The sequence below is a fragment of the Carassius auratus genome, chromosome 32, assembly GCF_003368295.1.
Source record: "Carassius auratus strain Wakin chromosome 32, ASM336829v1, whole genome shotgun sequence".
NCBI classification, from domain to species: Eukaryota; Metazoa; Chordata; class Actinopteri; order Cypriniformes; family Cyprinidae; genus Carassius; species Carassius auratus.
Window position 1 is genome coordinate 4388748 of NC_039274.1, and position 25312 is coordinate 4414059.

General features: G+C 36.0%; 1 protein-coding gene across 2 annotated transcripts in view; it reads left to right on the plus strand.

Annotated features, from left to right (window-relative positions):
* The window catches only part of LOC113051398 (arf-GAP with Rho-GAP domain, ANK repeat and PH domain-containing protein 2-like), a 75891-nt gene extending 67035 nt beyond the window's left edge, over positions 1-8856 (plus strand). For both annotated transcript variants that reach the window (XM_026215120.1, XM_026215119.1), the window contains 6 exons: positions 547-683; positions 1932-2014; positions 4206-4241; positions 4479-4542; positions 7551-7673; positions 7974-8856. In XM_026215120.1, the coding sequence (XP_026070905.1) occupies positions 547-683; positions 1932-2014; positions 4206-4241; positions 4479-4542; positions 7551-7673; positions 7974-8285 (755 nt within the window). In that variant the 3' untranslated portion in view covers positions 8286-8856. The remainder of the gene's footprint in view (positions 1-546; positions 684-1931; positions 2015-4205; positions 4242-4478; positions 4543-7550; positions 7674-7973) is intronic.
* Positions 8857-25312: the final 16456 nt, after the last annotated feature.

Genomic DNA, 25312 nt, shown 5'->3' on the forward strand with positions numbered 1-25312 from the left:
CACCTGATACTGTATATCACCTAGACCTAGTTACTATCAGACAGAAAGTTTTCTGATTTTGGCCTAATTTCATAACTTTTTAGAGTCTCCATACCAATTTCCAGATCAATTTTCACTCTTGATGATAAATGGAGTGGTTGCAGAAAAGCATAGCAGGGATTTTTTTTTTTAGAAAGTGCATTTTCACTCTTTTCGGTTTCCTATTGAAACCATCAGTAACGGCAGCCAGAAATCATAATTTTGTACCTGCGCTGAGTAATAGCCTCTCTGCATGCCTCGCTAAAGATATTAATATATATTAAGCAGCACTGTGATGCAAAGGTTTATTGATGTGGCAGGATCTGTATGTGCTAGACTCTCAAATGTGCAGATGAGATTTCAGTTGCTTTTCAATGCAACTTCACACATTTTAAAAATGTATGACACCTTGCTACAGTTTGAAGTTGACGAAGTGCTACAGTATATGTATGGTTTATATGTTCTATCTCATAAATACTTAATGTTATGACTCAATATGTTTTCTGTGGTGTTGTGTGTTTGTGACAGATAAACTCAAAGATTTCATTAAAGGAGAGCAACTCAAGTTCAAAGACGGTTCTTCCAAACTGCTGTTGGGAAAGAAGTTTCAGGACCGCTACCTGGTACTCCAAGACAAAAAACTGCTGTTATACAAAGATATAAAAGTATGTCTCCTATATTTTCACTCTTAATTCCAAGTCTCCTCCTTTTTTAACAAATCAAAATGGCTTGCAAGGTCTTCAGGTATCTTTGCCTATGGTAATATGTACATATCTCCATCCCTGCTGTTCATCGGGATAGACCTTTGCACAGTATCTCTGTTTTCCAGCGGCCCTGCAGCAGTCGCCGGTTTACCAATTTTGATTTCCCAGCATGGCATTTCATTTTAGCTTTGTGTTTTTTTTAGCATGCGTTTACAGATGAAATAGTAATTAAAAAACACAGCGGATGTCAAATTACCTGCTTTGGGGCAATCGCAGGGGCCCGCTTGTAATATGCATGGCAGAAAAAAAAAAAAAAAAACATATTGGCTAGTATCTTTTTGAATTAAAGTAATGTGGGACTTCTCATACCCCCCTGAAATAGGTACAGTGATTTAAATGACTGCAGTCTGTTAGGTTCTCTCTCTATAATATCTCCTCATACTTGCTTTATTCACTCTGTGCACACGCCGATCTGCTCTTCCTCAAGGGCACACGCTCCGTGAGCTAAGACACAGTTTTTTAAATAGTGCAGGATGTGTTAATAACTGAAATTTTAGCAAAGTGTGTGTGTGTGTGTGTGTGAGAGAGAGAGAGAGAGAGATGGAGGGAAGGCAGAGAGGCGAAGGCACTCTCAATGAAGGCTGTTCTTTCCTTAATTAGTCTAATTTCTGGCTGCTGCAGAATATTCCGCTAATTATCAGGCGAAGAAGGTGGGAATTGGCTGTGAAGCAGAAATTTAATTGCAATTCTGATGCCTTTGTTTTCTGTTTCTCGCTTTTTTGTAAGTTAGGATTCTCGGTTAGATCTCATTTTGCCATCGTTGATGTGTTTGCTTGAGCCGCTCGTGTTTTGCAGTGCATTACGTACCAAGAACATCACTTCCAGGCAACAACACAGTGTTGTCGGCACAGTCTTGTTTACACAATGCCCTTGGGCTCCCAACAGCTGTAAACAGGAAATTGCCTTTCCCCCCACTTTTGATTCAAGTGGATGAGATGGGGGAAATAAATCAAACGACTTTTCTGCATACAGTATGTGAACCAGTTTTGGTGGTGCTGATTGTTCAGAAAGGATTTTATTTGATACATAGCATTATTACCTAAATATATAAAGCAGCATTAAGAATCAGCTAGGTTGTATTTACTGTAAAATATGAACAGATACAGAATTATTGTGTTGATTTTGAAACATGTGCTATTGTTTCCACAGAGTACCAAACCAGAAAGAGAGGCTCCATTAAAGTCGGTTAAATGTTACTTAGGGCTGCGAAGGAAGTTGAAACCAACAAGCAGGTAATGGCCTTTAAAGCAATTATTTATCATTCATATTTAGAAAAAGTGCTACCTAATCATGTCTTCCTCAAGTTCTTCAACAAATTGGTGCTTTTTGTAACACTTTCCCCGAACTCTCATTATAATCCTTATTTCAATCCAGAGCACGTAGACCCCGCGAACCATGATGCAAAACAAATTATTCTAAATTAGTGTGGCCACACTGAAAGACTTATTAATAATCCTAAATGTGTTATTAAGATTGATTCATAAATGTTCTGACATTAACTCTAGGTTCATGTTCAAATGAGCTCCGAGTTCAGTCTTTATCTCTTATTCCAAACATGCACAGCTGCTCGGATTAGTGCCAGACGTCCCCTCAGAAAGAAGACTATCACAGTCAATCTGAAAGCACATTTATATCTCACAATTATAAAATTCATTAAATGTCATTTAGCAAATACACTGTACTACTGTATGGTTTTCTCTCTCCTGCTGTGAAAATTGTTAACTGGATTTGTTTCATTTCAGTAATGCTGAGTTTTTGTAATTTATGGCTGCTGTGTAATTTATGAGTGCGCTGGAGTTTTTTTTTTTTTTTTTTTTTTTTGTGCTTATGATAATTTATTCACAGTTTTCTTTGTGAATGTATCCACAGCATAATTCTTGTGATAGCATTTACCCTTAAATGGCTTTCAATCCATTTTAACATTATTTTATTTTAACATTAATTGATATTGACATGCATTTTGCTTTTGTTCATTTTAGGGTGTTTGTTCAACTATAGGCACTTCTCCCTGGTCTAGAAAATGAACTTTCTCAAATGACATTTTCACACTTTTAATATTTACTTTGTTTACTAACAAATCCCTACAGTGGACATACAGTGCATGCATCACATAAACAGTCACATGAACATTTCTACCACATCTACCACATTTCTACTACGTCATTTTCACCACACTTCAAATAGAGTTTTTTTTAACATTCTGTGGTGGAAATGACATTTTACACAGTTTTGGAGCCTGCACATATTGCAACATGCAGGGAAAAGGCCTAAGATAATGTGGTCATTTAATTAAGAAATTTCTTTCCACGAAAACATGTGTGGCCATTATTTAACTGAATTAAAACAAGAAAACAAAATAATTAATACAACGTGGCCATGTTTTTCCTAAAACAAGGGAATTAATTGATCAAAGGTGGCTATTATTTAAATGAAATAAATTCATAATTGGCCACGAATTAACAATAAATAGTGGAATTTATTTGTTGTTTAGAATCCAGTATTGCCGTAAATCTTTTCTGTCTCATCTTCTTTCCAAACAAACGGCACCCTTTTTAAAAAATGATCATGTGATTTATACATACATCAGGTGACCTGTAAATGTGAAAAAAATGCAATTTTGTGAAACTCCTTTTTCCAATTGCCTGAAAATAAACCTCATGTGAGCGATATAATTTTTTTCAATTCTGCATAATTTAACTCGCAAATTTAGTTTACACAGTTTGAAGGGTAATGGAAACAGCTATTGTTGTCTTCTTGATACACAGGTACACTAACTTTTGATGAAACTTATATAAGCAAAAGTATTTGTTGTGTTGTAAGTAATGTCAAAAGTGGGAGACAGTTGTAATAATTTATATAAATAATTTGCACATACTAAATGGTTTATTTAATTGTTACATGAGTTTTAAAATCATATTTTGTATTGGGCTTTCAGAGTGAAGGCATAACATTTATATACAAAAGGCAATACATAAAATAAAAATAATAATAAAAAAAACACCAGGGACAAAGTGCCAGAGGTTAAAGAAACACATTTTGATGCTCATTACGTGAGCAGTTGTGTGGAAATAACAGCTGTTTGTCAGCCACAGTGATTAAAGTGCTGTGTGCAAGGTTTAGAGTATGAACCATGAATTCAATAAATTAACAAGAACTAGGTTAGCAAAAAAGTTACATCTCTAAGAGTGTAAAGTATAGTGGGCCATGTAAAGATGATACAATTCTATTACACACAATAAAAACTTTTTGTATTATGCTTGTCAGCTAGCTATGAATGTTAAGCTGAATTTAGCACTTAAAAGGTTCTCAAGGGTCAGACTGCGGCGTCATCAGGAAAAGCTGAATATAGCTGTAAATTGATGTGGAGAACCTGAATGAAATGCTGTGAAACTAATAGAATACTTTCTGACTCATTTTCAACAGTTGGGGATTTACTGTTTATACTGAAAAGCAGCAGTGGTAAGTGCAATTAACTCTGTTCATAATTGCACAGTCAATCACACTTAAGCACGTAAAAAAAAAAAACATTTATCATGAACTGAATAATCAAGAAAGATGCTTCGAGTTGCTAAGAGACTTGCTAAGGTTTTGCACATCGTAGTACTTGAACTACAGAACTGCATGACTGAATTTCAAATAGGACACTTGAGTGCTTCAGTGTTCTGAATATGTGCCTTTGCATCCTCCCTGAAAAAGGTATTTCTGCTGTAAAGGGAATGATTCTCAGCAGGACTGGGTCACCTCCATTATCAGAGTGAAGGTGAGCTTTCTTCGTTTTCTAAGTGCTCATAATGTGCAGTTAACATTATAAAAAAACCTCTTTACATGCCCATTTGTAACAATGTCATTTTTAGATGGGTACTGTTCCACATCTGGCACTTAGTTGCTACTTATTTCAAAATTAAGCAACCAAATTTTTTTCAGAAATCATAAGTTTCATGATATTACTTTGCTTTTTTTTCTTTATTCTTTTTGGGGTAGAAAGTACCTTGGAGTACCTTGTGAATACCATAGTACGTGAATAGGGATAACAATGTATAACCATTTAATAATACCATTGCAGTACTTCATTATGAAAAAGAAGTGTACTTCAAATTAAAAAAAAAAAAAAAACATTTCTTTTTAAAAATGCACTTGCAGATAATGTTAATAAAGCAGAGGCCACTTATGTGTTACATTACATTTAAATCATGGTTTTAATAAACTTTTGTCAGGCTTTAATTTAATAAGTTGACTAACTTTCTAAAGAATATGTAAAGTCTTGATTATATCTTAACTGTAGTGTGTTATTCAGTATTACATTGAAAGGTAACATTTTTCAAATGAACTAAATTGAAGCTTTATTATTATAAATATAACCAAATACAACACAGACATGTTTCAATAGAAGTGTATTTAGTGTTATATTAGTTTTCCATCAGTGACTGCATGTACAGTTGGCATTAAAACCATATTTCGAAAACAGAGAAAATTATGAAAATGACATATAAAGTTGTCCATAACTGCGTCAAAATAGCACTCTAAAGTTCAGCTGCATTTCATGTATTACATTTTCAACTAATTGCAATTAACAATGCTGTTAAATATCGAAAAACATCCCATTCTCTTCACACGTACTTTAAGTCTCTCATTGTTATATTATTTCCATCATTGCTATTATAAGTATTTTCATAAGGGCCATGATACCCCTATTGTCCATTATCATAACGCTGCAATTCCTTTTCCCAGAGTAAGTTAGATAAAAACTAGCCCTGAGAATTGAGGGAGTGCTTTCAAGGTCATCCTCCATGAGTATAAATCACATTATCCGGAAAGGTCTTTTAGCTGAAGTAAGGTGATGAGGACTGTCTAAATAACACTAGTTCCAGCAGACTCTTCTTTAGACAATCCGGGCGTTACTACACACCCAGGGCCTGACTCAGCTGATTCACTGCTAATAACTTAAACCAGAGGAGTACTGTAGTAGATGATTTAGCCATTGTTTAGATCGCTCCTCCAATCCTCTAACCCTCTCCGATTTTTTCCTTCCCCTCTCTACGGTCCTAGTGCCTCATCCTTATCTGCTTCCCACAGGTTCACTATTTTCATTGTCGGGGGTTACTCTTGCTTTTGAGGCTTTAAACTGATACGAGGAAGAAAAATAAAGCACTTCGTTTTTTTGTTGTTGTTTTTTTCATTCTGGAGAGGTGGGCATAGAGGGGAGCTGCAGGATTTTTTCGAGCAGCAGAGTAAACGAGGAGCGGAGGGCATGTACCATAATTCAGTGTACAGTACATATTGCTGAGACTCATTATCACATATACTTAAAGTAATAATCCATGCAGTTGGATTAATTGATCCTCTGTGCACTGAGACTCTTTGAACCTTTCACTGCTTCCATTTCACCCAGTATTCTGCTTGGCATGGTTTCCATAGAAACTGGCGAGCAGTGCTGGGTAGGTAAAGGAACAAGCATAGGGGAGTTTCTGCTGCTAAAATGAGGATGTAGACGTGAAGAACAACTTAAAGGCCGTAAAGTCACAGTGGAAAGTATGAGCTGTCTAAGTGAGTGTTCAGCTCAGGAATAGGTCCAAATTGTTCCAGTACATTTGTTCCTACATCAAGGTCAAAAAAGTTAGGGTTAGTTAGAGCTGCTCGAGAATATATGGAAGTTTTAAGTATTTCACTTCCCCGAGACTTAAAGCTTAAAAAGTAAGGAACATTTTTGTATGAAACTATTTTTACTATAGTTTTGCATGAAACTATTTCTTCCTAAATTACAACTAAAATATAAAAATGTCAGTCAAGATTCTGACTTCTAGGCCTTGAAATTTCATGAAAATTCATAAAATCCTAGTCAATATAATATGGCAGTGCTTAATAGGCAAGTACTGTAAAGATATTCCTCAAACATTATTACAAGGGAGTTTTACTAAATAATTTCAGCATTTAATGTGTGGTTTTTGTAAACTTGTAACTTTTATGAGTTTGAAAATCTAGAATACTTAGCACACAAATCTTTTGTAACATTATAAATGTCTTTAGTGTGACTTTTGATGAATGATTAATGTAACGACCTTAATAAAAGTTTACATTTCTTTAAAGGAGCTGTATGTAGGATTGACACCGGGTGGTTGAACTAGGTATTGCAGTCCAAATTTTAAATATTGGAGAGGGTTTTTTTTCACACGACCCTCCTCCTCAGATGCACACGCAGGTTGCCAGAGTGATGACACCAACAGAATCGCTGTGTTTTCCACTGCGGAGCTGAAATACAGTTGGGTAAACTCAGTGGGCAGGTTTCACAAACCAAAAAAAAAGACCGACATTCCGGCCCGGAACACACATTTTTAAAGGAGAATAACTGACTGTAGCATTGTTTTTCAGATAAACACGTACGTCAATTTAGCATGTTTCTTAAATATCTGCAAACATGTTATAGTATGTTTATGCTTTAGTAGGGTCAAAAACTTACTGTACCTTTAAATAAAATCAACCCAAACTAAAACCAGTAGTGTAGGTATTATGACAAGTTTTTATATTTTTGCTGTCTTGCAAACATTGGTATGTCCTTTAGGTTTTCTATAGTAACGTTCACCTGTAAAATATTTGATTGGCTAGAAATTGCCGTCTCTGTTCCTTGTAGCTCAAACAGTTAAGCATGGCTCTAGCATCAACAAGATCATGGGAATGATTTCTGCATAGACTGATCAAATAAACCTTCAATGCGATGGAAGCTGATTAAGATAAAAGCATCTTACAAAAGCTTCAACGTAAATGTGTTTGCAGCATGACGGCGACTTATGGCCTAGAGACCTAAAGCAGAGTGCTTCGTTACCTTATAACCTGAACAGAAGAAGAACATCCACTTACAGCACTGCAAAGACCAGCACAGCCCAACAACAGAGAGAGGTCAGCACTAAACCTGCTTTACACTCACATAAATGTCACTAATACTCAACAAGCCTTTTTATTTAACGATGCTTAATGAATGTTTTGCTTCATTGAACACCTCTAAAGGCCAGCAGAGAGTGCAGTAGATCAGCCCTGATCTCCATCTTTGTTGTCAGTTGAACCATATATATGTCCATCTTGTCCAGATAAAATCATCAAGCATCAAGTTTATTAACTGCATACAAAACTTTGAAAAAAAAAAAAGACTTTGAGTCATTTATCCATGACTTATCCATGTACTTTTCCCCTGTCCTGCAGGCTAAAGGGAAGTCAGTCGTCAGTACAGGTTCAAATAGACAAAACCAAATGACCACAGATGAGGTCAAACAACAGGACCCGATGCAGAAATTGGCTAGTGGTGAAGGAACTCTGTGTGTCTCCAGGCTTGAAATGATGACTGATGAGACTCTCCAGTCTTCCCGTAGACCATCAATTCAACAAGACCCCAGCGCTCTCACCCTGCTTTCACAAAAGAAGCCCAGAAAAAGTGTGCAGTTGCCACAAAACCTCATTAGTGAACTAAATATTGTTCTCAACAAATCAGGACGCTCTCCGAAAGAAGGCAATTAAGAGAGACGGAGACAGAAAGACATGAGTCTTGTCTGTTGCACTTCCATTGTGCATGAGGAAAAAGAAAGACCCACAAAGCACTGCTGCCTCCCATTAAAGTCAGACATACTGGAGAGAGTGGAGAATACATGGAGAGTTGGTACAGTCTCAAGAAAAATGGTTCTCCAGCCAGAACCCTTTTTATATGGCTCCTTAAAGAACTATGCTTTGAAAGAACTATATGACCTTAATGGTCTTAGAAATAACCCTTTTCAGTGATGGTTTATATTAGTTAATATTAATATATTTACATAATATCAGTATTAATAATTGTATTTTTATATATTTATTTAAACTTTTTTTTTTTTTTTTTTTTGCATTTATGAACCTGGTCTTATAATATCTTATTGCCTCTATTAGTGTTTTACATTAAAACAACAACAGCATGTTGTGTGAGTAATTCCAAAATTCTAACAATATGAATTATAAATTCAATATCTCTTTTAATTACTTGGTGGAGAAGAGGAGAGAATTTCATCAACTTATTTTATGTGGCCAAAAAACAAATAAAGAGAAAAGCATGTTACTAGAATATGAACTAGTTTGATTTTAAAGTGAAATTTTTATTCAAATTTAAAAGTGAAATCATTTACTTGTTGATTGTAGATCACGGTTGTCAAACTCAGTTCCTGGAGGGCCAGAGCCCTGCAGAGTTTAGATTCAACCCTAATTAAACAAGCTTGATCCAGTTAATCAAGTCCTTCAGGCTTATTCCAAAACTACATGGTATGTGTGTTTGGGAAGCATTGGAACAAAACTCTGCAGGGCTCTGGCCCTCCAGGAATTGAGTTTGACACCACTGGTGTAGACTAGACAGTCTGTTTAGATGAAATCTTGAGCTCCCGAAAGTCAATAATGAGGTGACTTTGACAGTTTCAGATTTTTAAAAACCAAAAAGGTGGGAATAAAGAACCTTAAACTCTATAACAAAGAACTATTTCAGCATAAAAGGTTTCTTCAGGATTAAATAGAACCATTACCTACGTTTAAAGAACCTTAAAAGAACCATCTTTTTTAGAGTATAGATAAATGTTTAGGCTGAGGTACACTGGTGGTCAAACATGGATGTAAATGCATTTTTTGTGCACACTTACAACTTTTTGCCATAGGTTTCATTAAGCCATTCTCCTTTAATTTAGAATAATATAATTCAGTCTTGAACATTATTGATTGTTTTAGGCTTGGTAACATGCATTTCCCCTCTTTATTCTCACATCTGTTTTTATTCTAGATGAGGCTGAAAAAGACACTACTAGACAGTGATGTTCCGATATCATCTTAAAACTTCATATTTTGAAACTGGTTGTTCTGAGATGAGTGGAATGGTGACAGTTTGCACAAAGGTTCAGTTGAAAATGAGCATGAAATGAAATGTTACCCTATTTTTTCAATGCTTACTGTTGATCTTATTGTGATTGATTCATCCATGTTCAAGGTTTTTTTGTGTGTGTGTTTTTTGACCATATACTTTTAAATTAAAATATAATAAATTAATCTTCCAGTGAAGCAAAAGTTGCCTGTACATTCATAGTTGAATGTAAATCACAATATGAAAGACAGGATCTAGTGCTACTTCTGTTACATCATAACATTTATCTATTAGGTAACATGATAAGTGACCAGTACTTTTACTGCATTGGCTACTCTACTGTAGGTTAATGCTGATTTTTACATATTTTAACACATTCGTAACATTTCAATCTACTTTCACTAACATGAATGTATTATTAACAAACATGATAAATATAAAACAGTTGTTTGTTTATAACTCAACACTAAAAGGCTGAAATGTTATTTCATGGTAACCAATGCATTGGCTAATGTTAACAAATTGAACCTTATTGCAAAGTAATCTTACAAGAAGAATTGTTAGTTCAGTTAAACTTTTTTTTGTTTCTATTTTGATAATTTTAATAGTAATGTGCTTCAAAATCTACCAAGCATCTTTTTGACTTAAAGAATTTTTGTCCTTTTATAGTTGGGTACAAAAATAGCCCTGCTGTTTCCCCTCATTCTAGTTCCTCTTTTTTTCAAGCCAGCAAAGGTTGAAGACATGACTAGACAATGGTGCTCCAAATGCATTGATCTGTTTAGAACTTATTAAACCTCCATGTAATGAAAGTGGTTGTTCAGAAGTGAGCTGAATTAGTCATTACAGTCCTAATGGTCTACCACATGTTTTTTCAAGAGAATCTTTTGCCTATTTATAGTTGGATACAAAACTTACCCACCATTCCAGACTCTCCAGCTGTTGAATAATGCATAATAGAATGAGTACAAGTATACACATTGAATATTGTCACCCAGTTTGATATTAAATATTTATAGTGGAAACTTGACGTAGATTATGAATCACGTAACAGCCATCTGCATCTCATGGTTATTTTTAAAATGGTAATCATGCACTCGGTCATCAAAACATGTAACATACTAAAGTGTGTGTGACATGTCAGTAAAGTTAAACGGTTCATATAGTACACTACTATTCAAAAGTCAGTGGTTGGTAAGATTATTTCATTTTTAAATAAGTCTATATGCTCAACAATGCTGCATATATTTGATAAAAAAGTAAAAACAGTTATATTGTAATGTATTAACTAAAACTAAAACACAAAAACATTATTTAAAATTAAATAAATGTTAACTAAAATAAAATGAAATTATGATTTTATTTGAGCTCATTTACAAGGCAACATTTCTCATGTGTATACAGCTTAATGAACTGAAATAACTAAAACTAATATAAAAATTATTGAAAACTATAAAGAAAAAGTAAAAAAAATGACATAAAACATGACCAAATGATTATTTAAACTTTAAAATTAGCATGAACTAATTTAAATTTATTTTAGAAAAATATTGTAACATTATAAAAGCCTAATCTGGAACTTTTGATCAATTTAATGCATCTTTGCTATGTAAAAACAAGTTAAACTAAATAAATCTTACCCCAAACTTTGGAACAGTAGTATATACAGTATATTGTACATCACCTGTATGTTGTGTCTGCTTAACTGCGGTCACTTTACAATTGCTCTCTCAACTCCACATCTGTGTAAATAAACTGGAGAATTAACAGAGGTTTATGGTCTCCTTGTTAAAGTATGCTACTGCCATTTTTATTTGGGAGTGTTTCTGTTACCCTTAAAGTGTTAATCAGGTTCTATTCCTTGTGTTTTATTGTCTTCGTCTCATTTATTTTCTGTAATCAGGTTTAAGCGACACACCTGCACCATCTCCCTCATTTAAGTTTTTATGCTTGAATGAATTAACGTGTTTAGAAATGACGACTGTCAGATGCTGACAGCTTGAGCATCCCCACATGTTATGGTTTTGATTGAAACGTGTCACTTCTGTGCTCCTGTCACTCAAAGTGCACGTGTGTGTTTGTTCTCACCTGTTTTCGCTGTGCTTCCCACCTAAGCGTTACTGCTACGAGCATGCTGGCGCTTTTCTCTCATCTGAAGGTCACCATATGCTAGGAGTGTTGGGAATGGAGGACCTCAAATAATGGAAAACATTATGGGTGACTTTGACTCACAAAGGAAGGTCGCTGTGTAGTGGTGAAATCCAGGCGTGTTGAATCAATTAGTTGGGCTGCATCTGTTACCTGGCAGTTAAATTGGCTACTGCTTTCTGAAAGTTTTATTGAAGGTTTTGTTTTGCTTGCATTTTAATGGAGCACATTAACAGCCCTATAGCAAATTAATTCACATTCGTCCGACTAACTTTGGACCAACCAAACAACAATAAGAGTCACGCCAGGCAAAAGCTCGCAAATAACCTCCCCAAAATCCATAAAAAAATATATATTAAGCTAATATGACACAAACGTTTGATCATAAGAGATGATCAAGTAGCATGTCCATATGGTCTGTTATTTCTATTTGGCTTTTGTTTTATCAGTACAAAGTCTGTTCTGTTAAGACTGAAAAGCAAGCATCGCTGAAGACTCTCAACCACCGAGCTTTCAGATTTCATCATTAATGCATAACCTTCCCCTCATGCTATTAGTCAGTAAACACTGAGCAGTCCAGAGAGATTACAACAGTCAATAAAGCAAGTTAGGTTTTTAATTTGCGCAACAGAATAGGAAAGGTGGGACAGTGAGGCACACCGCAGGCAACTAGTGGCTCATGTAGGACAATTATTGTTAAACTATTCAAATGATGGACTTGGAGCTTAATTAAATATATGATAGTGTGCGTTTTGTAGTAAAAATGTTAAATAACCAGTAAGGCGTTTGTGTTTCTCCAGAAGAAATGTTTCTTGAGCAATACATTTGCATATGATGATGCGACACTGAAGTAATGGATGATAATAGTCAGCTTTGACATTTCAGGAATCATTTATTTTTTGAGACATATTTAAAAAGAAAACAGTTTTATATTGCAATATTATTTCACAGTATTACTGTTTTAACTGTATTATGATGAGCATAAGAGACAAGAGGGCTTTCAAAAAACATTTTTAACAGTCTTAGACTTTTAGTGTACAGTACATCCCAGTTCTGACTTCTTTCCTTATAAAGTTTCTTACTTCAAAGTTTATCTTACAATTACAGGCTTCCATAGAATTGATGACAAGCACAGGTTAGATTTATTCTTCATGTCTGTGAATGTAGGCCCTAACTTTTTCCTGATTTTTCAACAGTGTGCTTATGAGTCCGCAGTTGATCCACTTACGCACGTACACTCCGATGAAATCAAACTGAGACAGCTGTGCCCACAGCATAAACAAAGACAGATCTTCATGTGGATATTGGCCACTCCAATTGGACACAAAGCCATATTGCTGCCTGCTAGCTAACAGAAGATGGGGCAAAATTACCATGAGGACTGGAAAAGCAGAAGAGCTCTGTAGACATTGTTTTTAGCGATACGGAGTGCCTGCCAAACAAAAGACCGCACTCTTATCTGAAAATTATGAAAATTGTATTCATCACACCCTGCTTGTTTGTGCACTTCGATTACAGAGCATTGCGGCAATTTACCGTATTATTCACACTTGGGTGCTTCGACTGCCTGTGTTCTCCAGCGCCTTCTGCAGGCCTCAGAGGTTAAACACCCATTGTTACATTATACACTAAGCCTAATCGAGAGAGTCAGAGGATAATGAAAGCCAGCAAACATATGTGTACTACTAACAGATAATAAACCGATATTCCCTCTAAGTCATTCATGGATGAGATGAGATTTGGGGGGTTATCATATCAAGATTAATAACACTAATGGTATTGCACCAGTTGTTCAGTTGGCACAGGAGCTCAGATTTTGGATCAGAATGTGCATCGCCACAATCCATCCCATCCCATTATGCCTTTTATCTGATGTAAATAAAGCAACTCTCGTCGGACGGCAACATCTCTGATTGGCCACAAAACTACAATGATGGCTAATTAGCAGCTGAAAGACAATGAAGGGCTGATGGGAGATAATATCAGCACCCACATGCTGAAAACCCTCGAAATAGCAGATGCCTTCAACACTACAAGTGAAAAAATCAGAGTGAAAAAGAGGTAATCAAATACAAGAGGCTTATTTAGAGATAAAAAATAATTGTATCATTAAAGGGGGAAAGTGTTTAAATTAGCGCATGTATAATTTATACATTTTAACATCGAAACATGAATATTGTCCAAAATATATAGGTTTAATCTACAAAAACCAATGCATGTGCATGCACATCTGACTATATAACTTTTCCATTCAGTTATTAGTGATATTGCAGCATGCATCACTGAGGGTTGGGTACCTACGGTAATGGTAAATGATTATCGTGCTAGTCTCTGACATCAATTTGTTACTGACTGCATCACCGATGCCCTGTACTTGCATTTCAATAACACGCTTTGGCTGCGTTCATTCTGTCATATTTATGCTGCCAGTGCTACATCCAGCACAAGCCAGACTAATAATTTAACCTAACTGGTCAGAGCATTTATCATCTCTTTATTCCTTCATGCACACGCTCTCTCTCTCTCTCTCTCAGTCACGCTCCTTGTCCACCCAGTTCCACTCAAGACTGAGTCACAGTAGTTTTTTGTTTTTGTTTTGGTCATTCAAAACAACTCAGAAACATTGCTATTTTTAAGATTAATTTTATTTCAGGTCATACCAACCAAAACCTGTTTGTTCATTGAAAACCCAAAGCTGCTTTTGGCTGGCAACTTAAACATCCCCATTTTATGAAGAACAAAATAAATACATAATTCATCTTAGCTGTTGACTGGATGGTGAAATACTGGAAGATGGTGAACAATTGCTGGTGTGGTCCGGTCATGAGGTTGTCAGGTGATATCTTTAAAGTCCTATGATTTCTGCCTGATATCTATGTCTTAATTTCCTGTATGGACATGACATTAATGTCCACTAGAATGAGCTCTTAATAATAAATGAACAGAGGAAACCAACCCAGTAAGGGTCAACACACTGTTAGTCTACATTACAACTGTCAGAGATGCGAAAACATGACATTAGTTGTGATGGCAAAAAGGAAAACCGGTTCCAGAAGAAGTATTTTTTGGTAAACTATTCCTTTACAGATTAAATATGTTTCAATTGAAGAAGGCAGATGAAAACATAAAAAAAATAAACACCTGAAAAAGGAGTCAGGAAAGATACACAGAAAAAAAAGAGCAAGACTTAGAAACCAGCAAGTGCTACCATCATGAAACCTCGCTCTCCAAGGCCGAGACAAATATCCACAGGCATTTATCTGCTGCATTTATCAGACCTGCCTCTTGCATTTTAACCTAATGAAGGATTCTGTTTACACATGGCTGCCCATGTCAGTCCAGACCTCACCACAGCCCTCGTTTCGTCAGACAGTAAATACTCTGAATAAATGAAACAAGACGAAAGCTGAAGCAAACAGATACCCGCTACTGAAAGAGATGTGGTACAACCATTTCTCATATCTGGAAGGGCTTGAGAATGGAAGGCATTGTGAGAATGCTTCTGTAATTTGTCACATCAGCTTTAAGTCTGCAGCTTTCGTGGAGCTGAAAAACGGAGAGCAGTCCACACCACAAAGAGCAATCAACCAGGCTTTGTCCTCTATGTTGCACGTCCTCATTGTTTGGTGAAAGAGTGTGTCATGTATCAGTCAGGGCAGACACACACTTCATCTCCTTCCATTCCCTAATTCCCTATAACATGATGCAATATATTTTGAAGAAAAATTCTACTAAGGGCCTTTAATGAATAAACATTGGGTCATTGATGGCTTAATGACCTGTGACATGATTACAAGGTCATATATTAAGACAGCTGGTATTTATTAACAAAATAACTTTAACACTCCATGTATAATGTTCTTCTGTTTTTAATTTTTTTAATTTTTTATTTTTTTTTATCATGCATCTTTGTTGTTAAAAACCATTATGGAAATCAGTTCATTTTGGATTAAATAGCAAAACTCTGCAGGACAGTGGCCCTCCAGAAACAGGTTTGGACACCCTTGGTATAAACTGAAATATTTCATTTCGTCTTAATTTTCATATTACACGCTTTTTACGTGCTTTTCTCCTTAGCTAGAGACTCTGGATCTAACGCATTTGTCTCCTTTTTATATAGCAATATTTTTTTTTTCAGTGGGTTGGGTTTTTGTTTTATTCAGCTGTATTTACTCAGTGCAACTAACTTATAACCATTTTTGAACCTAATCATGCAGTCGCGACTTGAAGATTCTGAGACAAATTAGACTAAAACTGAATTACTTGGCCTCAACACCAAACAATATGTCTAGCAGAAATCCAATAAAACTCACCATCCAAATAACAGCCGAAGTTCTATTTACAGAAAATGTAAAAGCCCTTTCACACCAAAAAGTGTAATAAATAAACCTCAGGCTGGAAACGTTAATTCATGTCTGTACACTAGAACACAGGACAGGTAGGTTCAACACGCTTCAGGAATAATAATTAAAAAAAATTAAGCACAAGTCATTTTTGCTTATTAGCATTGGATTATTAGAACTGGATCATCAAAGGTCAGCAGCAAAGACATTAGTTAAAATGGGATTAGATACATTTGTCTTAACATATTTAATTATTTCAAGTTTGTGTCATCACTTCTGAGTTTGCATTTTACCATTCTAATTAATTTTGATGAATACTAAATCAGTTTTTTTTTTTTTTTTTTTGCAAGTGGGTTGAATTAATGCACATTCACATTTAGTTTAGAACTACATCATGTTCACACAGTGCACACAACGCCTTTGTACTTCCGATTTCTCCAAATAGGGACAGGAGACTTGTCAGTGAATAAATGGGAAAACAAAGTAACTGGCGTTCTTTCTCAAATTCTTGTAAATTAAAAAGTAATGTGTTGCTTTAATAGTTACTTGAAAAAAGTAATCTGATTACCTAACTCAAGTTACTTGTAATGCATTACCCCCAACACTGCTGGTAATATCCTGTTATGGGGCTGTTTCTCTGCAGCAGGGACTGGAGCAATTGTTAGGATAGAAGGAAAAATGGATAGGTCAAAATACTGTCAAATTCTTGTGGAAAATCTGCTCCCCTCTGCCAGAAAGATGTCAATGGGAAGAAGTTTTACCTTCCAACATGACAATGACCCAAAGCACACAGCAAAACTGAGCACACAGTGGTTGAAGGAGAAAAAGGTAAGTGTCCTTGAATGGCCTAGTTAGAGCCCAGAATTAAACCCCACTGAAAATCTGTAGAATGACTTAAAGACTGCAGTCAACAAACGCTCACTATCAAATTGAACCAAACTTGAGCAGATCTGCAAAGAGTGGGCAAATATCTCAAAGTTTACCAGTGTGGTTTCCCATACTTTGAATTTGTACTTCGCATTTAATCCATCCAAGTGCGCGTGCACACACAGCAGTGAGTAGTGAACAAACACACAAACAAACACAGCCTCTTTCAGCAGGATAATGCATCCAGTCACACTGCACACATGATCTGAGAAACATGCAAAGTTTAAAATGTGTCCGTGATCAGATCTCAGTCCACCTGGAGATCTGTGGGATGTGCTGGACCAAAAATGTTGATCCATGACTGCTCCACCTTGCAACCTACAGGGCTTTGAAGGATCTTCTGCTAACTTTTTGGTGCCTAATACCATAGGACACCTTCAGGGGTGTTGTAAAGTTCATGTCCTGTCAGGTCAGCAGTTTTTGGCAGTACACAGAGGACAAAAAGCATATTAGGCAAACATACATAAAATATGAAAATATTTAGTAAGTGAACGTTTCAGTAAAATGTAATTATTTTGACAATGAGACACTCATTGGACAATGCATTTACCACTAAACAAGGAAGTGAAAATGAGTTACTCTTGTACGATTAAAATATGATTACAATGATAAATTGGAGAGATTATGCAGAAAGCAGAGGTAAATTAGGATTCATTACTGACATTATCTCACACTTGTGTGCAGGGCAAATCTGAGCTAACATATTGCTGTCTAAATACAATACAAAATCAATTTCTATATGCAGTAGGGGAAGAAGGGATGTTTGGAGGTTATAGATGAATAACATTGAACAGGGTGAGTTGGACGAATAGCTGGAAATGAACAAATGCACAACATGCTTCTACTGAAACCATTAAGCACAATGTTACTTCAGATACAAGCCTCAATTTGTGAGTCTCACTCCGTTTTTTTTTTTTTTTTTTTGTCAAAAAGCTACACAAAGGAAACAAGAGGATTCAATTGTGCCAAATTTTGTGTTCAAAATTACTGTAAGAGTCCTCAATTGTATTGAACAATAAAAGATAACAAAGAAACAAGTACCACATTGTTATAATCCAAGATATTCTGCAAATCCAACAGCTCAGTGCATTAAACAAATAACAAATAAACCAAGTAAAACCCTACAAAATAAAGTGTTGCAACATTAAGATGATTGTTGGATGGTATATCGAATACAAATGCCTATCAAATAAATACCTGTGTTAATGAAACAATTTCTTTATCCTTGCAGCACAAATAAACACAAACATGAGAGATGGAATATTAGTTTTTTTTTCTTTACCAAATAGTCCAGAAAGGAACAGGAGAAATAAATATATAATTCACCACAAATACTGTAAGTCTTACTTCAGAGTAGTATATGAGCAACCAGTCCTAGAAATGTCCAAGCAGTCATTGAAAAGACAACAAATGAAAGATGAAATGAATCCCACATCTGGCACAATCCAGAACAGTCAATAATGCAGTAGGTAACCCTCCTTTTGTCCTTTTAAAGCTGCATCTGAGAGCTTCTCTGAAACCTTATAAACAATATTAATTACCATTTCATCAGAGGTACCTTACATTTGCATTTGAACATGAGATTACCATTTAAAATAAAATGGACTTGATTCCATGAATACAGCAAGATCTCTGGATTCAATCACCCATGCTGAAAAAACTCCATCACCTTTAGAGACCGTCCCCTTGGAATTATAAGGTTCTATCTGACATTTTTGTCAAAATTGATTTATTTCCATATTGTTATTCTGTGACAATTTATTTGCATTATTTTTTTTTTTTTTTTTTGTATACATTATGGGATTTTTATTTAAAAAAACAATAAGGTTCTATCTGCACAGTCAAATGGAATGCAAAAACTTTGAAGCGCAATATCTCAAAACTACTCAGAATGCAGATACAACTTTTTAATTCCAAAGGAGTGAGATGTTCGATTGTTGAATGACTCATTGGATGCAATTTCATGTTTTCCTTTGTCTTCAGAGGGTTAAAAGCTGTTCGTGCATACAGAAGATCCGTAAAATCACAAAGATTAAAGTCTCAAACCCTAAGAGAGATTCTTTATAAAAGTGAATGTTCAGCCACGTCTTCCTAAAATGCCTCGTTCAAACTCGCTCCAACATATCTACGTCACTGTGTGGGAATATTTGCATAACACTGCCCAAATGTTTATGCAATATTTATTCTCGCTGTAGTATTCGCATGTTCGAGATGCACTGGCGCTGCGCAATGCGATTGACATATGACATCAAAGACCTGTTAGAGCAATTCAAAAGCATAAAAAGTCGTCTCCTATTGCTTTCACAGGACACTGATGTCGTATGTCATATTGTGTTCCTGTGGCTCAAGTGGTAGATGATTGCGTTAGCAGCGTTAGGTTGTGGGTTAGAATAAAAATGTTAGCCTGAATGCACTGTAAGTTGATAAAAGCATCTACTAAATGCATAAATGTAATTTAATATGGCGATGCATCTAAGACAAGCCTATGGTTGCCGCCGCCATGTCGTTGAGACGTAGTTTGTTTATTTGTGAAAGCCAAACTACTTTGTTTGGTCTTCCAAAATGGGACACAAATAGAAATCAGTAGTTAAGTTTTATTTACAACACTGTTCCAGAACAGTAGAGCCCAAATATTTGTTTGTGCAGCGCATTTTATGGAGGAAAGTTTCCTGAACCTGGTAAGGGGTGTAACATTTCCAACACAGGCTTGAGGAATTCAGCCAATCACCACACACTAGGTAGCCGGCCAATCAGAGCCCACTATGCTTTTCAGAATGAAGAGGTTTGTAAAAATGGATGCGTTTCAGGAGAAACAATAATGTACAGTATGTGGAAAATAATGTGTGTTTGAACCTAAAACCATATAAACACTTTGAATTACAGCAAATACATAAAATAATATTCTTTTTTTTTAGCAACGTCATATGACCCCTTTAAGGCAAGTCATGTCATCATTGAAATGCCTCTCGGCAAGCAAGTGCAGCATCTATATCTTTGAATGGGAAAACAACAAATTCTCCAAAACTGTTAGCCAAGTTTAGGATTAAATTTAGACAACATTTATTAATTTAGACAACATTTGTCTCATAGATGTTGTTTCTTTTGCTCAAATAGTGTTAGATTATTTTTTAGGCTAGACCAGCCAGTGCGCCTGCACAGTCCTGAAATGCACATATCAGAATGCTGACTGTTTCTATCCACCTGATTCCAGGGGGCGCTACCGTAACAAAGAATATGGGTACAACCTTTGGTGAGGCGGCAAATTCGGACACCGAAAATGGCATTTTCAGTGTAACGGAAACAGGTCAATTTAGCTCAAAGGGAATCATTTAATAGTTTAAAGGGAATTTGAACAGAATCACTGTTTCACGGCTGATCACTGAGACGCCCTGCGATTTACTGAACAAGCCGTTTAACATCAAATCTGCGCTGGATATTAATATCCAAAGTATAGTGAAAACACTATGAATTAGCACAGTAACAAGATCGGCAGTTTAAGACATTAACTTGTAAGCACAAAACACAAAATACTTCTCTTTTCAATATGAATAAGGCTTTATTAGATAAATCTAAGACATATAAACTAATCTAACACATAAACGCCCGCACTCACACATTCACACAAGTTGCAGGAAGATCGAAAGTTAGGGAAAGATGAGTTTAAGAGAATGGAAATATGGAATCCCAAGTTTACAGCAATACGTTAAATTGCATAGACATGAACAACCATCAATCACTTAATTAACGCTCGCATTGAGTTCCTCAATGGGGTTAAAATTATATTAGATACACCAGCACAAATGTCTGAGGGTACATTGCCTTGGATTCCTGTGAAAGGGAGTCCCGTTGAAAGGGGTATCCCGGTGTCGCTGATTGGCTGGAAGTTCAGTAGTCGCTGAAGTGACATCTTGGGAAGCCCGTGGTTGTTAGGCGTGTGTCGTGTGCGCTGGTTGAAGTTGAACGGGCACCCGAGGTCAGGCGTCGGAGACTCGACGTTACAAAACTTAACTCAGAACACGAAACTCTCAAACGGAAAAGAAAAGAAATAAAGTTTGACGAGACAAGGTTGTGTTCCTTCTCATCGTGGCTAAGTAGCAGCAGGCATGCAGGCTGAAACACGCTGCAGTCGCGCTCAAAGAACAGTGATGACTAAACAGCATGGCTAGAGACTAAAAAGCTGGCATGACTGATAGCAAAAGCAAGGCTAGAACTAAAAGCCAGATTTTATGGTGTCCTAAGTATTTAAAGTGGCCTGTTGGCCACACCTCAAATGTTGTCTTGACCAATCAGATATTGTCTTGGCTCGGGGGTATCATAAATCATATGTTTATCTTACCAAGCATGTGGTCCGAATTTTCCTGCTCTGGCAGGGTCTAATTTTGGACATGATTCCTATAAAACGAATATGATACATTTGATCAATAAATGATTATCTGTGCTAATTCAAGCAAGCAAATTCGATCACACATATACCAAACATAATTATGAATCCTTAAGCTATGCCATAGTTATATAAAAAAAAAAACATACACAATAAGTGATTATAACATGATAAATGTGTGGGTTACACATAAATGAATATGTAGTGAATCGATGGACTGATTCATTTATAAGTCATTTTGGTCCATATATATGTACAAAAGACAGTTTCTTTGTCATTCTCTGACATAGGGATGTTCTGTGAAGATAGAGGTTTAAAAAGCCCTTCCCCCTTAGGAATTTCAGTCTGGTTCTGCTAAGTGGGGGGAAGTCAATGGAAGTGTTTACCTCATGGGTTTCCATGTGATGTCCAGCGTTGCATTTCAATTAAGAACAACAAATTTGACAATCTTTTCTGTGAATTAAAATCGTCAATAATTGTTGTAGTGGTGTTAATGTTGAAAGCTGTTGTGTGAACAAGTTGGTTATCTTCCTTGGGACTTGTGGCACAGAATGTTTTATGACTTCCTGAGGAATTCGGCTCGTGTTCCAACACAGCTTTGATAGACTCTTTAATTTGTCTGGTTCGACTCATTTCTGTTACATCAGTTTTTATAGAGAAAAATGGCCAAAAATATGAGTCCAGCATGTAGGTTTCACTCACCCTCTCCCACAGTCACTGTGATGCTCCACTCAGTATTCCGCTCAGTGAATGTTTTTTCCGCTCATGTAATGCTCCTGCTCAGTGGAAAAGCAAAGTCTGCTCAACACACCAACAGGAATTTTCTATTTAGTAATCTTGTTCCTTTTTGCAATAGCGCAACTGTGCTGTAACATAGTGTAGTACAGCTGTACTGGGCAACACATGTAAAATGACTCTACCCTCTCATTCACTGATGGTAAACATTTCAGTTAAATGAAATAAACAATTTTCTTGCCCTTATTTGTCCTTACTTTACTGGCCTTCCACAAAAGTGCTTAGTTTGAAAGAGCGGCCTAATATTTCAGGTCGATTTTTTAAGTGTGGATGCATGAACACTCATTACACTATTTATTTATTTATTTATTTAATGTTATCTGTGTTACATTTCATCTGAAACAGCAATGTAAACTTTTATATCCAACCATTTGGCCATTAACTTTTGAATGCATCATATGCAGAATAAAATAGCAGGGTTCTCTGCATGAAGACCCGTGGCTTGCAAATCAACATGCTACATCTTTATTTTTCACTATGGTAGGATGTTGAAATGAAATGTGGAGGATATAAACTGTGACAAGATGATTGACAGGCCAGTTTACAGTGACAGAGCGGTCCGTTAAAGACGCAATTGTATGATGTGATAATATGTCCCAAAGCTTGCCTACTCTTCTACTTTACCTTCAACAAAAAAGTACATACTTTAAGGTCATAGTATAAGTAGCACATTGGGATGCAGCAAAGGCTTCCCCCCTTACTTCCTCTATACCACAGGACTCTTTTTAAAAGTAATTTCTCTCTGGCTGAAATTTGATGAAATTGTACCCCGTAAGAGGGTAACAGTTACAACTTTATCTCTCATTTGTCCTGTTCGTCAAGAATGAACCACATGCTTGTTTTTCATGGACAAAAACAGATTTAATAAAAAGAAGCTTATAAAACCTAATGGTCTCACTACGATGCTAGTCACAGTTTATCATCTCCATGCACCATGTAGCATCTTTTGCTACATGCTCAAATAAGCAGACAGGCTTTCCATATTCACCACAATTATATTACATTAGATACAATTGCACATCCTGCCTGACTCTCTTTAATTCAGGGAAACGCTGTATGTAGCATCACGTTAACAGGAAATTGAGTTAGTACTGCAGTATTGATTTGTATTTACTCTAAAGCATCACTCCACAGACTCACACGGACAGACTTCTTTTAGCTTCCTAATTCTTCAATATAAGGCAAAAAAGAATGACTGAGGATGTTAACGGAGAGATTTGTGGTAACATGCATGCATTTGAAAACAAGAGTCAGGTAGAAACGGTTATAAAGAAATGAATACTTGTTGCTGGAAAAAAAAAACAAAAAACAGATGTGGTAACATTTTATTTGTATTATTTTTTGTGCATTTGTCCACTTTAGATTAACTTGGCAGCTACATGTGAACTGCCAGTCATTAGAGTATTAGTAGGCTGTCTGGTTAATATCTGCTAACACTTTAATTAATGGTGCCCCAACAGACGTTCTTCTGACTATATGATGTTTTATTAACAAAGTTCGGGAGAAGCATGTTCAGATAATCAACCACTTACCACCACATGGAAACGTTAAGATAATCAACTTTATTAGCATGACAGGAGGTATATATATCTACAGCCGAATAACCGTTTTGATTTATCTGATTATATGTAAGTACGATAAAGACATCTATAACAATCACTATATTTGCATCCACACCCACAGATTATAACATTTTGTTTGCTATAAGTGTGTGCCACAGTTATTTTGGAGTTTTCATTGGGAAAAGTATGTATATGAATGAGTTAAATCCAGTTCATATAATTTGGCCTGATTTGTTCACAGAATCTGATTTTTTTTTTCTGTAAATTGACTCGATGATCCATTTTCAGTAGTCAATAAAGGGAAGATTAACAGTGAAAAATGTTGTTCATCACACAAAGGTATTGTATGGTTTGGAATGTAGCACATATGCTAAATTGACTACTTCATGGAGCTTCCATTGAGCTTTTGTTTCCGTTTTAAATCCCCAGTCCACATTTTCTGTAATGGTGAAATGTTAATGATCACACAGTTGATTGAGACAGTTATCAGTATACAGGATCAGAGATGTATCAGCAGAAGCTCAACTCCAGGACTGCAGGGCTGTTTCTGTATGGAATATGGCAAGGGTCATGCACATTTTAATGTACAATATTTTCTCCATTGACATCCACTGTCTCACAAAGACACATCGAATTATGACACAAGACAGTGTTATATTTTAGGCTTTTTTTTGACAGCAAGTATACCAACTTCCTCCATCTCTAAAATTAAAACACACCCATTCTCTGTGGTATGTTTACCATCTCAACTCTCATTTGCCACGGGCTGTGATTACAAAAAAAAAAAAACGATCACAATCTCTCTCTCTGGCTTATTCTTTTCTGCTCCTTTATTTTTCAAATATGGAGTTTTGTCACCTCTGCCATCCAGTCATGTGTCATTTTCCATCACCATATTGAGACACAGACACAGATTGAACCAGCGACAGTCTGTGCAAACTGAGAAGCATTTGTCTTAAAAATTCTAATTTGTTTTAGGCAAGAAACAGGTAGCAAAACTATTGTTCTTTTCTATGTAAATCTCTCTGTATACACACACACACACATACACATACAGTCTTGTTCAAAATAATAGCAGTACAATGTGACTAACCAGAATAATCAAGGTTTTTAGTATATTTTTTATTGCTACGTGGCAAACAAGTTACCAGTAGGTTCAGTAGATTGTCAGAAAACAAACAAGACCCAGCATTCATGATATGCACGCTCTTAAGGCTGTGCAATTGGGCAATTAGTTGAAAGGGGTGTGTTCAAAAAAATAGCAGTGTCTACCTTTGACTGTACAAACTCAAAACTATTTTGTACAATTTTTTTTTTTTTTTCTGGGATTTAGCAATCCTGTGAATCACTAAACTAATATTTAGTTGTATGACCACAGTTTTTTAAAACTGCTTGACATCTGTGTGGCATGGAGTCAACCAACTTGTGGCACCTCTCAGCTGTTATTCCACTCCATGATTCTTTAACAACATTCCACAATTCATTCACATTTCTTGGTTTTGCTTCAGAAACAGCATTTTTGA